At 33.8% G+C, this 15,913-nt stretch overlaps 1 protein-coding gene across 44 annotated transcripts in view; it reads left to right on the forward strand.

Moving 5' to 3' along the window:
* The window catches only part of RIMS2 (regulating synaptic membrane exocytosis 2), a 595,904-nt gene that overhangs the window by 466,585 nt on the left and 113,406 nt on the right, over positions 1-15,913 (forward strand). For 18 of the 44 annotated variants that reach the window (XM_045078011.1, XM_013064777.2, XM_045078014.1 and 15 more), the window contains one exon: positions 2,993-3,165. The exons of 17 other annotated variants lie outside the window; for them this stretch is intronic. In XM_045078011.1, coding sequence (XP_044933946.1) covers positions 2,993-3,165 — 173 coding nt within the window. Of the gene's footprint in view, positions 1-2,992; positions 3,166-4,029; positions 4,282-15,913 lie in introns of all 44 variants that reach the window. 9 more of the 44 variants (XM_013064767.2, XM_045078009.1, XM_045078010.1 and 6 more) reach the window with 1 other exon arrangement.

The following is a 15,913-nucleotide window of genomic DNA, read 5'->3' on the forward strand; positions in this document are numbered from 1 at the left end:
ATATGCTAGTAGAGGGTTTGACAAATAAACATGAACAAACTTACACACACACACACACACACACACACACACACACATCCTTTAACAAGAGATAGTATGTCTTGAATTCTATAAAACTATATATGTGGAATCTTATCTTTCCCTAAATTTTGCAAAACCAAAATTTTAGCTCCGCAAACTCAATTATCTAAGAAGTCTTAGCCAAAGATATGTGCAATGTACATTTTGTGTGTTTAAAAAAAATCTTAAGCCTTAAATTGGCCTGTATATACTATGAGTCACAGCAATAGGATTAAAAGTCACAACAATGCAAAAAGACAAAGACAAAGTCAGAATCCTAACTAGTGAAATATAAAAGTCAAGTAAGATTTAGGACCCAGAAATGAAGGCCTAGCAATCAAACAAGAACCAATCAGGGTAACACGGGATATACAGATAACCAGCTGGCTTTGGATATTGAAATAAAGTACCAGAGACAGATATTAAAAATGTGGCATATTCTGTGTCAGCTAAGAAGGATCCTATATTTCCTGATGAGATAAAGCTACTTCTCACTCTGTGGCTGGGAGTCAGTAGTTCTCCATAAAATAAATAGTAAAATAGTAAAAATAGTAAAATAAATAGTCAGTAGTTCTCCATAAAATAACAGGATGTGGAGGAACCTGGTCAAATGGGGAGAGTGAGACCTGAGGACAGAGAAGGAGTCAGTGGAAAAGTTTGGTTTAATATTATTAAGTTTGCTTTATAAACACATTTTCTGAAATGAATCTCTTGGAGATATGTAAAAATTGCTTTCTTTTTCTTGTAGCTTAGAACAGTCTTAAAATAATGTATTTATTTTGGGGTATTTCTACCTAGTATTTTTTTTTTGGTAAAGATCTACCTGGAATTGATACTAAACCAGTGTTCAACTACTATGGGATCATCATCATCGTCATTGTCATTGTCATTTGTCATTTATTAAACACTTGTTATATGTCGATGTTGTGCTAAGTGCTTTGTTGCGTACATTATCTTATTTAATCCTTGCAGCAAACCTAGGAGATGGGTACGGTTGTTATCCATGTTTTAACAGATAGAAAACTGGGACGTAAGGAAACAATTGGCCTGAGATTACAAACCTAATAATTTTATGTAGCAAGGATTCTGACCAACAATTCATCTCTCCCCAAAGCATGTACTCTGGTTACATTATTATTTCTTACTACCTCTTACAGTTAAAACTTAGGGTTTTTCATTTGCTTTAAGGACATTTTTCATATCCTGGCTGAGTTAGATAATGTTGGATCCACCCATTGAAATGTTGTTCTACACAATGGCTGAAGACATAAGTCACTTTAAGTTGTTTTTAATATTTCAAAGTGACTTCAGTTTGAAAAAGAATATCACGAACTAAATGCTGTCAATAAATTCACGGTAAATAAATAATTTACCTTTAAAATCAACATGAAGGGTCTATTAATTTAGGTATTTCCTTTAAAAAAGGCAGCAGTTTTTGTAGAACTTAAATGTATTCTTTTTGATGATTGGATTTATCCAACAAAGTGGAAAGTTAAAATGAAGTAAGAAAGACCAATTCCGTACCTAATTTGAATGTATATTTCTAAATTAAGGATTTGATTATCAACATTTATGAAGCCTTAAAAAAAAACCCTTTATTTTATATTTGAAGAAAAGAATCAGTCATTAACTCAAAAATATATAACTAGACACTGAAAGATACTGGGGAGGAGGGGACAGATATTTTAATCTGATTTAATGTTTACACTGTACTCTAATGCTATTCAAATTATCTTAGCCAGAATGTTTATATCTACCTAATATTTGCAGTGAATTGTTATTCTTACAGGATGGTTTATTAGGTAAAGATTCTTCAAGTCACAGTAAGTTGTTTGTATAAGATAATCATCTTTCTAGGGCTTTGTGAAATCTGGTAGTATGTGTGATTAGAAAAATCATCATTGCAAAATCGACCAAATAAGAATGCTTCAACATTATGTTCAAAATGCATATAAATAAAGAAATCTATTAGCAGATATTCTCTTAGCCCACAAGTAGCCATCAGGTAGTAATGATACAATCATAATTATTTATGTATAGTATTAGATAGCAGATATGTATTATTTCTAATTTTCAAAACAACCCTGCAAGGAAGATATTATTATCCCTATTATTTTATAAACAGGTCAAATAATTTGCTAAAGTTTACCCAGCTAGGAGGAGTTTTTCTTACTCCAGGTTTTCCAGACTCCAAAATCTCTTCATTTTTACATCCCACGTGTCACGAGCTTAAAACATTCATGATGGTTTGCAACTTATCAGAATATTTGACCACCCAGAACATCCTGCAGGCTGGCTGTGCCAGATAACTATTTGATTACTTCAATTCCAGGAAATTTGAACTATTTTAAATAATAATGACTTTTTCTAGTATTTCTAGGATTCATCAAAATTCCAGGAACCATGCAAAAATTAAACTCTCTTTTTTCTTGACTTTTCTTTAAAAGAGTTAGTGTTTTAATAATTAGATTTTATATTATCTCTAGGTTTTCAGTGAAGCATAATGGATTACAGGAGAGCATTGATGGCTACTAAAATGGTCTTTATAAGTTAAAATGGCAACCTTATCGTACTTTTTTTTTTCTCAAATCCTATACAGAAATCAAACAATTCTACTGCCTTATATTATGTTCATTTCCCAGATTTTACCTGAATATTCTTCCCTGGGGCCATTGCTATTGTGAAACTGTTGTAATGGCCTTCACTGGGGTGTGGTGAAAATGCTCTAATTGCCTTTGCTAAAAACAAGGGTTTCATATAAATTGAATTTTTCTTTTAGGATAATTGCCATTCACTTTTGTTTTATATGCCACTGAGTGGGGTTTTGCAGTATCCTCTGTGGACAATTAAAGTGCTGAAATAGGAGAAGCTAATGATTGTTTTGTGTGGTAATACTGACAACCTCTGCATGTTTGTCAATCTGTGTTAACAGTATCGATCAGGATGGGATCCTCATAGAGGGGCAGATAATATTTCCACTAAATCTTCGGACAGTGATGTAAGTGATATATCTGCGGTTTCAAGGACTAGTAGTGCTTCTCGTTTCAGCAGCACGAGCTACATGTCTGTCCAATCAGAACGGCCAAGAGGAAACAAGAAAATCAGGTGAGTAAAGGGACTTTCGCAGGAAATTCTTCTAAACATATTTTAGGAGGTCTTTGATTTTTCTTTGGATAAACCTAAAATCCTGGATTTTGAAATAGTTAATACGTGTTGTTAAGGCAATAAGAAGTTCTGAACATATCATTTTTTATTATACTTTCATCTGTATTCAAACTACTTGCACAGAAAAGTTCCATAGAACAAAATTTTCTTACTAGACTACTTGAAATCCTATCATGGGTTATTTTTTCATGTTTGCTACTTTAAAAAGTAATTCTGTTATTATTCTGTCTTATCTGAAATTAAAGTGATGGGTAAGTGAAGACTTGAATTTGTTAATGTTCCGAGAAATATGAAAAATAATAGTTTGAAGGGGTTTTCTTTTCCCTAGCGTAATACACTTCAGTGATTGAGAATACATAAAAATATTAATGCTCGTCCATTCTCCCAAAACTTTTAGAAATGCATGAAAAAAGTCCTCCGCTTTTCAAAAAAATGTATAAATGTAATATATGTTAGTATAATTTTCACTCATCATCTGACTTGTAGATTTTATGGGCACCTAAACTTTTTTTTTTTTTTTTTACTTCCCATTACATCAGAAAACATATGTAATGGAGACTATAAGTTTTTTCCATGCAACTTTGTGACAGGAAAATGTGATCTGAAAACAATGCCAATTATTGCTTGTATGGTGCTTCTTCTGCTATACACTGGGGAAAAAAGTAGTCAACATTTAAGAGATAGAATTTTTGTTTTAGGAGTTTTCATTACATTTCTGTTTAATTTCATGTGCATTTTTTTCTTGACTTTTTCTTTCTTGTTTGTGTTTATTTGCATGCCTTCGATCTGGGTTGCTTTCAAAAGGCCAAAGGGAATAGAAGAGGGAGGGCAAGAAGGGGATAAGCACGAAGAGATAGTTCATGAGAAGGAAGAGGTAAAGGAAGAAAAACTTAATGAGAATGAGAAAGGGACAGAGATCACAAAAACATGTGATCAGGAGAAAAACAGAGAATCAGGAGACGAGGAAAAAGCACAAGATATACCTGAGCAAGGGAAAGAAAAAGAACCGTGGAATAAAGAGAATTTGCAAGGACGATTTTCACAAGATGATGACAGGTAAAATTTGCTCGTTTGTGTAGACATTTCCCATTAGTCATGTAGTCCTTTTTCTTAATCCTAAAAACTATTTTGCCATTTACATTTGGTTTATTTTCTTGTATTTTTTTTTCTATTTAGCTTCTAATACAACTAGTTGATATATTGGCAAAGTACCGTCAACCTGATTGACTTATGAAACAGTCTTTAATTTATGTCCACTAGCTCTGAGGGCCTGATTTGTTTGATTTTCATTATGACTCACTGAATCCAATGTAAATTTCCCTCGGTCCCCTTAGTGTTAATTGCTGCCTAACTTCTCCATTTGTAGAGTCAAAATTTTTAAAATGAGCTTCTGAAGAGCCTGAGAAAATTTAACCTACTTCATAAAAAATATTATAGACTGGAGATTTACTCTTAAAATGAGTGGCAAAATAGCTAGCAAAAAGTAAGCTTTATTCAGTCTGTGGCTCCCTTGTCTCTTAGTTTTTGGTGGGTTCTTGCCCAGTTTTGAGTACTGAGGAAGACTGCGAATCAGGGGCAGTAGTACTCTGTTACTCAGAAAAGGAGAGATGCCCCAGGGTTCATTAGAATGCAAACCCATCAGGTTAGTTCCCTTGAAAAATTCAGTCACCTAGAGAAACTGCCAGAGAAGGAACTTAGAATGGGAAAGAAAGGGTAAAAACATAAACAGCAAAGTATAAAAATAACTATGTTTTCATTTTCATAACACAGGCACCAAGTAAGCATGAAGCTTCTTTCTTTATAGCTCTATACTGAAAGGCACATCGGCCCAAGTGTGCAGTAGACTTCATCTTTCCGCCTGAGGAGATGAGGTTTCTTTATATTTCTCAGAGACAGAATTACCCATCATGTCCATTTGGGAGGAATTTGGATTTCTAGTCAATCCAGAATTTGATTTTGTGTTAGTACATAGCTGGCTTGATAAGCATACCCTAGTATAAGCCAGACTTTGCTTTATTATATCTAACCCCAATCTCAGTGTGTACTTATTCATAACTAATGAGAAAGATAATTGGGGCAGATGTTTACCCCGTCGGTATACAATTCAGTGGTTTAGACTATGACATATCACTTTTAGTCTCAGATTGGTATATTACTATATCTGTGATCTGTGAAAGTTTCTGTATAACAGATAGCAAACCTAAAAGGCATCTCAGGTTTTGGCATGTTATGTGATTTGAGTCAAACTAGTAATTGCAAATCTATCTTCATCACTTATCTAACTTTCAGTAATTACAGTGATTCTGCAATAAAGACCATTTTTCTGATTTGTTGGCATAGAATAATTTCATCATTAATTCACAGAAAAAAGCTTTTGGGGTTTCCTTGGAAGAGCTTCCTTTCTTTCAAAAGCAGAGCAAATTCCAGGTCTCTACTGTTGTCTTTCTGTATACTATAGAGAACACCCGAGCCTATTGGTGTTTGCGTGGAGCCAAAAGTCTAACAGACCTGGCTTGGTGGGCAAAGGTTTGGAGAAGATTATAACTTTAAGTTCTCAGTTTTTAATTTATTACTTTCTTCATCATTTCCTTTAGGGAAAGAGTATATTATTTTGCAAGGGAAAAAGAAATATGGTATATTCCTAGCAATCTGAGTAATCAAGGCACTGTAGTCGGCTTAAGTAACTATATAATCCTTCTGAAACTCTAAAGGGGGCCAGGTAGATGTCTCTAGGGAATATAGATTCTATCAGATGACGGGAGGTATCAACTGCAATTACTTTGTAGGAAACTTTTGGTGTCACTAATTACTGCAACATAAGATCTTGAAATTGCTTCCATTAGAATGAAATGAACAGTCTTATTAGAGGAAATGTGTCTGAGTATGCCCAGTAATATTTTGTTTTGGTAGTTAATGAACACAATCATAGATTGTTTAAATACTGAAAACAGCTTATGCGCTTATATAAAATTATTGAAAATAATCTTATTTTATAATACACCATTGACAGTGTATGCCTTTTACTAGTAATCCAAGTTTTATAAAGGAAAAAATTTTTTTACTTCTAGCAATGCTGGAATCTAAAACTAATACAGTGACTCCAATGTATCAAATCCATTATAGTTGCTGTTTTCATTACAGTAATTGAATTTCATTGCATGATACAGAATTATGCTGTTTTGGGGTAGTAGTCACATTAGAGTAAGTCTTCTGAACATACAAGTAAAAAATGAGTAGGAAAATGTAAATTCAAAAAAATGGTTCATTAAATTTTTGAATATAATATTTTTTCAAAGTTAATAAGTAATATATTCATATTTAGATATTTACATTTACATACATGAATATAAGTCAGGTTAATGTCTCTATATCATTAATGGTTTTTTTTGTAATCTAGAAAATCCAAAATTATATTAATCATTTAAAATATTTTTTTTAGTCTGCATATATGTGTGCATGTTCTAAATTTTATATCTATTTACATTTGCCAATTATATACCATGTACATATGGTAAGCTGGCTCAGAAAAAAAAATGTTCAGAGTTCAAAGGTAAGGAGAAATCATTTATTCAGCCAATACTTATTTAGAAAATTTCTCAATCACTGTATAAAAACTGGGGATAGAAATGAAATTAAGCATTTCTAATTATCTAAGCCTGAGAGTGAAGCAGTGTCTTAGCCTCGTGTGAGCGGACATTTAAGGATAGCTTCATACCCAAAAAATGTTATCAATATACCTAAACAAATTCACAAGCACATTTGAGGAAGGAATTGGACACAGAGAGGAGGGGATCTTAAATAAATCTGCAATGAAAGAAGATAGAAAAAAACAAATACTGAAAAATGTAATATTATCAAAACCAACAATATTGGTAGACTCCTCTTTTCCTCTAGGTTTTGTTCTAGGACTATAAGACAAAAGAAAAAATTCAAGAAATTTGTTCTCTATAAATTTTTAGTTCTCAGGCATGTCTCTAAATGCTAGAGAATTAGAATTTCTTTTTCAAGAGAGTATTCTTGAGGTAGGGACATTTTTTAAGAGAAGTTTGGCATCTATTCAAAAATTCATGAAAAACATCTTAAGAAACTTGAGCCATCTAAATTGTATAGATAATCTTATAATCTTTAGAATGGCAAGCAGAATAATTGTTAATGAAATATTTATTGCTACTAACATGTAGCAATAAATATTATAGATCGGAGTGGAACACTTCATGATTATATAATGTAATTTGATGCATACAGCATATTTATGCCCATGTCGCAGACTTTTAAAGGAGATATAGCATGTCTCATAAAAGTAATTGTGGATGAGACATCTGAAATATCTGGCCTCTCATCCTGGTTCTGTCACATCTACCTGCTGACTTTGTCTGGGCTTTTTTGCTAGCCAGTTGGAGGAAGGGGTAATTCATACTCCTTCCCATAGTACGTAGCCAACAGGAAAATAAGCATCTTCTAGTACACTGATGATTTGTCTCTATTATCGTGAGCTCAAGAAATCACTGGTTTTGCAATTAACCACTAGCAGAACAAACAGCTCAACATAAATTTCTATCATTTTGCAGATTTTTCCAAAATTGAGGTGACTAATATCAGTACTCCGTAGATCAAACTGAGTCTTTCAGTCTTCTGGAAGTCTGTTTCAGGGCAAACTCATCCCATCGGGCATACTGATTGACTATGCTTTACCACTCTTGTATTGCTGGGTTTTCTTCTGCTTTTTCTTTCTCATTAGGTTATCTTCTAGTTAGTACTACTGAAATCGTACAAGAATGAGTAATTTCTCCTGTTTTATGATTGTGCATGAAAAGGGAACTTTAGAAAAAATATGTAAACAACACTCTTAGAATTTTGATTTGGCAATTTTGGGGAGGAGCCCAGGAATTTGCGTTTTTACAACAAATAGCCCAGCTGGTTATGATGCAATCTATCCTTTCTTTGGGGTTGCTTATATTTCCTAATGGATTTTATGGTCAGCTTGTCAGTTTTTTTTTGGGGGTGGTGCTGGGAACAGCCAGGATTTTGACAGTGATTTGTTTAATTAGATCAATTTCGGAACTGTTATCATTTTTAAAATATTGTATTCTAATCTATGAACATGAGCTGTTCCATTTATTTTCTTAACTTTCTTTCAATGATATTTTATTGTTTTCAGTGTACACATCTTACCCCTCTTTTGTTACATTTATTCTAAGTGTTTTTGGGTGCTATTATAAATGGAACTATTTTATTAATTTCCTTTCAGTGCTGTTCTTTGCTACTATATAGAAATGCGATTTATATGAATATGTTGATCTTGTATCCTATAGCCTTATTGTGTTTCATTTATTAGTTTAAAAGGTCTTTTTGTTAATTCCTTAGGATATCCTATATAAGAGATCATCGGTGAATAACATTCCTTCCAATCTGAATGCCTTTTATTTCCTTTTCTTGTCTAATTGACCTGGCTAAAACCATCACTACAATGTTAAAGAGAAGGGACTCCTAGAAAGTTCTTAAAAGAAACAGCTACATAGAATTACTCTGCATTAGCTGTTAAAGCATTTTTGAGGATGTTTTTTTCAGATGCCTTCATTTTCAGATGCATTCATTTTAGAATGAGCAGAGCTGAAGGCAGATGCTTAATCAACTGAACCACCAAGGGGCCCCTTAATTTTATGTATTGAGCTTAGTGTGTCTCCAGGATGGACAAGAAGTCGGACAGAACAGGAATGGCTAGATCCGGCAGATGATTAAGAAAAAGATCTGGACTGGAAATACAGATTTGGAAGTCATTAATATACTGATGCTTCTTGAAGCCATGAAATTAAAATGCACCAACAAAAGAGAGTTTAAAAAAAAAAAAAAAAAAGGCTGGGGGTGGAGTTGGTTAGGATGGGATCCTGGAAAATACCAACAAAAGAGGCATACAGAAAGCTCACAGAAAAAAACAGAGGTGACCAGAGAGATGCATAGAAAATTAAAGGAGTATACAATCACAAAAGCTCAGAGGAAAAGGCATTTCAAGAAGAGGAGAGCAATGGGATCAAATTCTAAAAGCCTGCACAATAAAATATGAAAACTATGTTAAGACTTAGCAGCATATATAATTTGGAGGAATTTTAACAAAAAGTTACAGAACTCAAAATTATAGTAAAATAGACATAGAAAAAGAAATTCTTAAAAAAGAAGCAAAACTGAAAATGTCAATCATTATATGTAACATAATTTTCATATCCTGTAGTTCAAGAAATTGAATGGAATGAATAGGTTTTGACAATGAACTTTTTTTTATAAGGTAGGTAAAGAGAACATACAATAAGCAACAACGTTTCAACGTTTTGTTTCCTGTGAAGCAGATACATCAATTGTTTAGGGGAAATACTCATAGAATTTTAAAAGAAAGTTTTGCATAGATTCTCCTAAAATGGATGAGACTGGGAGTTGGGAAGTTGTCACTACCTAATGGCCTTAATTTTCTCAAACACATAAGAGACAGAATATAAGAGTTTGGAAATTGAATTAGAGATTTGATTTGAAGATTTGGAATAATTGCTGAAGAGAATCAGAAAAGTAGCTGACCAAGAACAAATTAAAGGGCTGATGAATAGTTCAGGAGATCCAATGGAGGGACAATTCCAAGAGACACCTGCATGGGAGAGTAGTGTGATCTTTTCTAGCAGCACTGAGCCAATCCAAGCATAGTTACAGAAGTCAGATTGTAGCATTTGTGGAGGCTGGGAATTTCCATGGGAGAGGCTGTTAGGAAAATAACAGTAGAAAGAAATTAAGGATGCTTATGTAAATATCAATGCTAGAGAAGAAGGAAGAGACGTCCAGACAGGAACTGATAGACTAGGAGAATGTAGAAAAAATTCAAAAATTGGAAAACTATATCACGTTGTCCAAAAGCATATTTAGGGAGTTGGAAGGGTGAGAGGTTTCAATGTCATACTGTGACATTGAAACTCAAGATTGTGAGGTGGGGCTATTTCACTATCAGCAAATTTGAAGACCTAACCATTGGAGCAAGTACAATAGAATGGATGAAAAGAATAAATATGAGGGTAGTTGGAGATATGTACATTTTGGAGTTATGAAGCAGTTGGTTAGGTCTTCTTAATGAATATGTAAGTCTCATCAGATTACAGTAAAATCAAGAATTGAAAATAAGACAAAGCCAGCTCCTAAAGACTTCAGTGAATGAGTCAATGGCCATGAAGTCACCAGATGATAAGAGGAAAGGGAAAAAAAAAAGGAGAAGTATATGTTGGCATAGCCAGAAGTCGGAAGCTGCAAAAATAATAATAATAGTTATAATAAATAATTTAAACTTTTAAGTAAAAACAGAAGAGAACTAGTCCAAAAAAAAGGCGCCAGTAGTTAGAAATATTGCAGCCTATGAAGAAGGATAAGTACTTGTCACTGGGGAGGACTTCAGGAGAAGCAATGTGTTCGAAGAAGCACCAGGTTTTAGTTAAGACAAGATATACATCATTTTGTTGATCATAATGAGAAAGGTTTGGAATAAGTGACAATATAGGTTTGTAATAGTGCCACCTGGCCTTTCCTCTGCTGTTAGTGTCACTACATTTTCAGGGTATTCTTTTCAGCTGAGTCTTGGTATTTATACTTTAATACCACATCTGTATTTTTTATATGAAATTGGAGATCAGTGTTAATTAAAATTTATTCCCACATCCTACATAAATTTTAAGAGACTTATAAAATTTAATGGACTTTGTAATATAATCATTATTAGCAATTCTGCTAATTTGTATTTCTCTGGTGACTGGTTATTCTATCTTGTGACCACTTGAAAATCCTATCCAGAGATGGCTATACAGATTCATTTTTACTGATGGATCAATTTCACTATAGTTAGAATAGCAATTGAGGGTTATATACATTTAAAATGTCCATTAGCCTTCATCTATATACTGAACTTTTGTTTTCTGGTATTACTACCATTGTTAAGCTGTAAGTAAATAGTGTTTCTATAGACTTGTTTCCTATAAAGATAAAATTAATTGCTCTTTTTTTACATTTATTTCTAACATTTTCCCCACTAGCTGCATGTTAGAGAGTAAGATAAATTTAGTATGAAAGTAGAGAAACAGTTAAATTGGATTGACTTTCAAAATATATACAAATATATATACAAACATATATATATACAAATATATATATACAAAATAATAGCATAAAAAACTACTATAGTAGTTTCCATCATATTTCATATTTGTTTTTACAAGCCAATAAGGACAATTAATCTACAGCTATAGTTTAAACTAAATGCAATATTTGGAGCTAGTGACTCCTCACAGAACTACAGGTATCCCTCAGGATGAACAAACTTCATGTAAAAAGTTTGATTTTTATAGAAATAATAAAATAAGATCAAATTCAGAGTCAAAGAATTTTCATGCATGAATATTGGGATTATATGGGAGTACATCAGTGTAATGTGGTACTATATAGTATGGCTTCATTTTCAACTTCTGATTCTCCATGTAGAAAAATGGGATCTAATATTAAGGAAGCAAAAGCCATCGGAAAAAAATCCACAAATACCTGTCCTGAGACTTTAGAACCTTAATGACACAATTTAGTCTTTATATTTTAGCTTTATTCTACTTCAGTCTTTCACACTTACTGATCTCTCTCCTTGCAGGCTCTTGCTTTTATACTCTTGTATATATGCTCACATCGATTCTTCTGACCCTTTGTGGTTTCTTCATTTCTGTTTATGAGTAAAGTACCTACCCATCCTTTAATACCCAACTCAAATATAAATTCATCTAAGAAATATCATCTCTTCTCTTTCTTCACAATGTATCTAATATTCTTTTACAATAACAGTTTCTCTTGTGGCCCTCATTTTTCTCCTCTGAATATAGTTAAATTATATATCCATTTCATCAGCCATGGTTGACCATTAGTTAACCCTCTGAAGGTAAATTATCTATCATTTTTATTTTTTATTCTCTTATCTCCCAGGATCTCCAGTATATCATACAAAGTAGGCACTGGTAAAAGTTGGTATGTAAATATATGAATAAGTAAGATCGCAAAAAAGCAGTGAAAATTTAGAGGTGTGAAAAGCTTTGAACATAGTGCTTCTGGCTTCCGACATCGTGCAATATTCAATACACTCATCTCAGGCTTCTTAGATGAAAGTTTTTAAATAGGCCAAGAGGTCATTTGTATTGCATTTAGGAAAGTTTCAGTTGGTTGATCTGTTGGTTTACTGATTTAATATATGAGACTAGTTCTCTCTCTCATCTTATACTTTTTTATTTTATTTTATTAACATATAATGTATTATTTGCTTCAGGGTACGGTCTGTGAATCATCAGTCTTACACAAGTCCCAGCTTTCACCATAGCACATACCCACCCTCCCCAATGTCCATCACCCAGCCACCCTATCTTCCCCAACCCCCTAGCAGCCCTCAGTTTGTTTCCAGAGATTGAGTCTCTTATGGTTTGTTTCCCTCCTATCCCATCTTGTTTCATTTTTTCCCTCCTTACCCACTATGACCCTCTGCCCTGCCTCTCAAATTCCTCTTAACAGAGAGGTCATAAGATAATTGTCTCTGATTGATTTATTTTGCTTAGCACAATACCCTCTAGTTCCATCCATTTCGTTGCAAATGGCAAGATTTCAATTCTTTTGATGGTTGCATAGTATTCCCTTGTGTATATATGTATGTATGTATGTATGTGTGTATGTGTGTGTGTATATATATATACACACACACACACACCATATATTCTTTATCCATTTATCTGTTGATGGACATCTATGCTCTTTACATAGTTTAACTATTGTGGACACTGCTGCTATAAATATTGGGTGCACGTGCCCCTTCAGATCACTACATTTATATCTTTAGGGTAAATACCCAGTAGTACTATTGCTGGGTCATAGGATAGCTTTATTTCAACTTTTTGAGGGGTTTCCATACTGTTTTCCAGAGTGGCTGCACCAGCTTCTAATTCCATCATCTTTATACTTTTTGATAGGATTTTAGAATTCATTTTACACTGTTCTTTTGGTGCATTAGACTGGCATTCATTTGTCTAATCTTTAAAAACTATCTTAGGGAACACTTTTGTGATTTTTTTCTTATATGTCAGACTTGACATATAAGAATATATATGTCATAGAAGAATATATATGTTGGAGCACCTGGGTGGCTCAGTGGGTTAAAGCCTCTGACTTTGGCTTGGGTTGTGATTCTGGGGTCCTGGGATCAAGCCCCACATTGGGCTCTCTGCTCAGCGGGGAGCCTGCCTCCCATCCCCCCATCTGCCTCTCTGCCTACTCATGATCTCTGTGTCAAATAAATAAATAAAATCTTTAAAAAAAAAAAAAGAATATAAGAATCCCTACAAGGATTGTCAGACTTGTCAGACCTCATGTAGGATTTTTACACATAAAATAGTGATTATCGGGGATCCTTGGTGGCTCAGTGGGTTAAAGCCTCTGCCTTTGGCTCAGGTCATGATCTCAGGGTCCTGGGATCAAGCCCCGAATCGGGCTCACTGCTCAGCAGGGAGCCTGCTTCCCCCTCTCTCTCTGCCTGCCTCTCTGCCTACTTGTAATCTCTGTCTGTCAAATAAATAAATAAATCTTTAAAAAAAATAGTGATTATCATTAAGACTGCAAAAATAAGGAAACTCATAAATTAGTCTTCTGAGACTTTCTAACAAGGTATTTTGAATAAGTGATAGGACTTCATGTTGAACTTGTCTGAAGAAGAACTGCATATTCTCAGAACAATCTGTGAATTAACCAACTTACTTTACTATTTCTGTTTATCATAGATTATGAATTACTTCTTTGCATGGTTTACCTGTCATCTGTAGAGACTCACAGAGGACTTAGCTGGCTTGCTTTGCAAAGTTGTGAATGAGAACTCGATGCCATGTTACACTAACTCATAATAAGGATAATATCACTTACCGTCATCCCAAAATTTATTTTAGTATTATAATAAATAACACATAAGTCCTCCAAAAATATACATGAGAGATAATGTATCATGATAATTAAAACTTGACAGAACTGGATTGAATCCTGGTTCTGTGAATTCCTAACAATATAAGTGTAAGCAAATAAAAACCACTTTTTTCATCTATGTAACAGGGACAATAATAATAACTTTTTCACAGAGTTGTCATGAAAATTCAATATAATTATATCCTTAAAGCCTTTAACACCATTCCTGGCATTCCTGGCACATGATGAACATTTGATAAATAGTAGAGATGACTAAAGAAAAAAAAGGAAGTGCCTGTGTGGTTCAGTCGTTTAAACCTCTGCCTTTCACAGGTCATCATATCAGGGTCCTGGAATTGAGCCCTGTATTGGGCTCCCTGCTCAGTGGGGAGTCTGCTTCTCCCTCTCCCTCTACTTCTCCCCACCCCTATTCAGGGTCTCATTCTCTCTCACTCTCTCTCTCAAATAACAAGTAAAATCTTTAATTTAAAAAAAAGGAAAAGAAAGGAGAGGAAAAATAAATATAAAATTCTCTGTTTTTTGGCCTTTTTGACTGTGTATTTCATAGAAACTTTCCTGTAACGCTTTGACAGATAATTCAGAATAAGACAAGTCAATCTTACATTTTGTACAAGAGAAAGCAATTTCCAAAGTACCAAAGGGATTTCATGATAAGATAATTTCACAAAGTAATATGGTAGAGTTTCTAAAAAATGTCTTATTAGGTTTGTTTCATAGTTTGATATGGTTGACCTTTAACAGTCTTGGAGTTGAAGTGGTTTTATTCCATAAATCGCCTTCATTTATTCAGCAAACATTTTTGAGCATCTTCCACATGGAAGGGACATTTGGGGGACATACCGGTTGACATGACCTAGTCCCTTCCCTCAAAGAGTATAAAGTGTAGAGGGGAGATAGAGTAATTAGAAGTAACTAAATGATTACAAGAAGTAATTACAATAAGTAAAAGTATAAAAAGTAATTCTAACATGTGAATTGATAATACTTCCCCTTTGTACGTCATTTTAACAACCCACTTATCTCATTTCAAGCTTCCTACTAACTTTGAAATAAAAGTGTATGGAAAATGGAGGTTATAAAAGCGTTATCTAAATTGCCCAATATTAAATTGTTTAAACTGAAGCAGACACGGCTGACTCTTTCAACATTATATAAGCTAGGATCATCAGAAGAAAATCCATTATTTCTTATAAGCGTCTCATCATTTAAAAAGTCTGAATTAATAGCTTAAGAACATATTTGAAAACCTTTATTAAACAACTGTTCTTAGCTCTGATGCAAACCAAACACAAGGCTTTTAAAATCTAAAAAAATACTATAATTAAAACATTACACACTGTTTGGTACTTGGGACGTCTGGGTTCTCCTATGTATTTTTGTTTGTTTGTTTGTTGTTTTTAATCTTCCCACCATGTAAATCTGAAAGGATCTGTAGCTAAAACTCAGTCAGTAAGGAAAGATTTTAAAAAGTATAAACATTTAGAAATATATGGGATGCCTGGGTGGCTCAGTTGGTTAAGCAGCTGCCTTCAGCTCAGGTCATGATCCCAGCGTCCTGGGATCGAGTCCCACATCAGGCTCCTTGCTTGGCAGGGAGCCTGCTTCTCCCTCTGCCTCTGCCTGCCATTCTGTCTGCCTGTGCTCGCTCTCTCCCCCTCTCTCTCTGATAAATAAATAA

Source organism: Mustela putorius, unplaced genomic scaffold (genome assembly GCF_011764305.1).
Source record: "Mustela putorius furo isolate JIRA1106 unplaced genomic scaffold, ASM1176430v1.1 tig00000228_pilon_pilon_pilon, whole genome shotgun sequence".
Classification (NCBI taxonomy): Eukaryota; Metazoa; Chordata; class Mammalia; order Carnivora; family Mustelidae; genus Mustela; species Mustela putorius.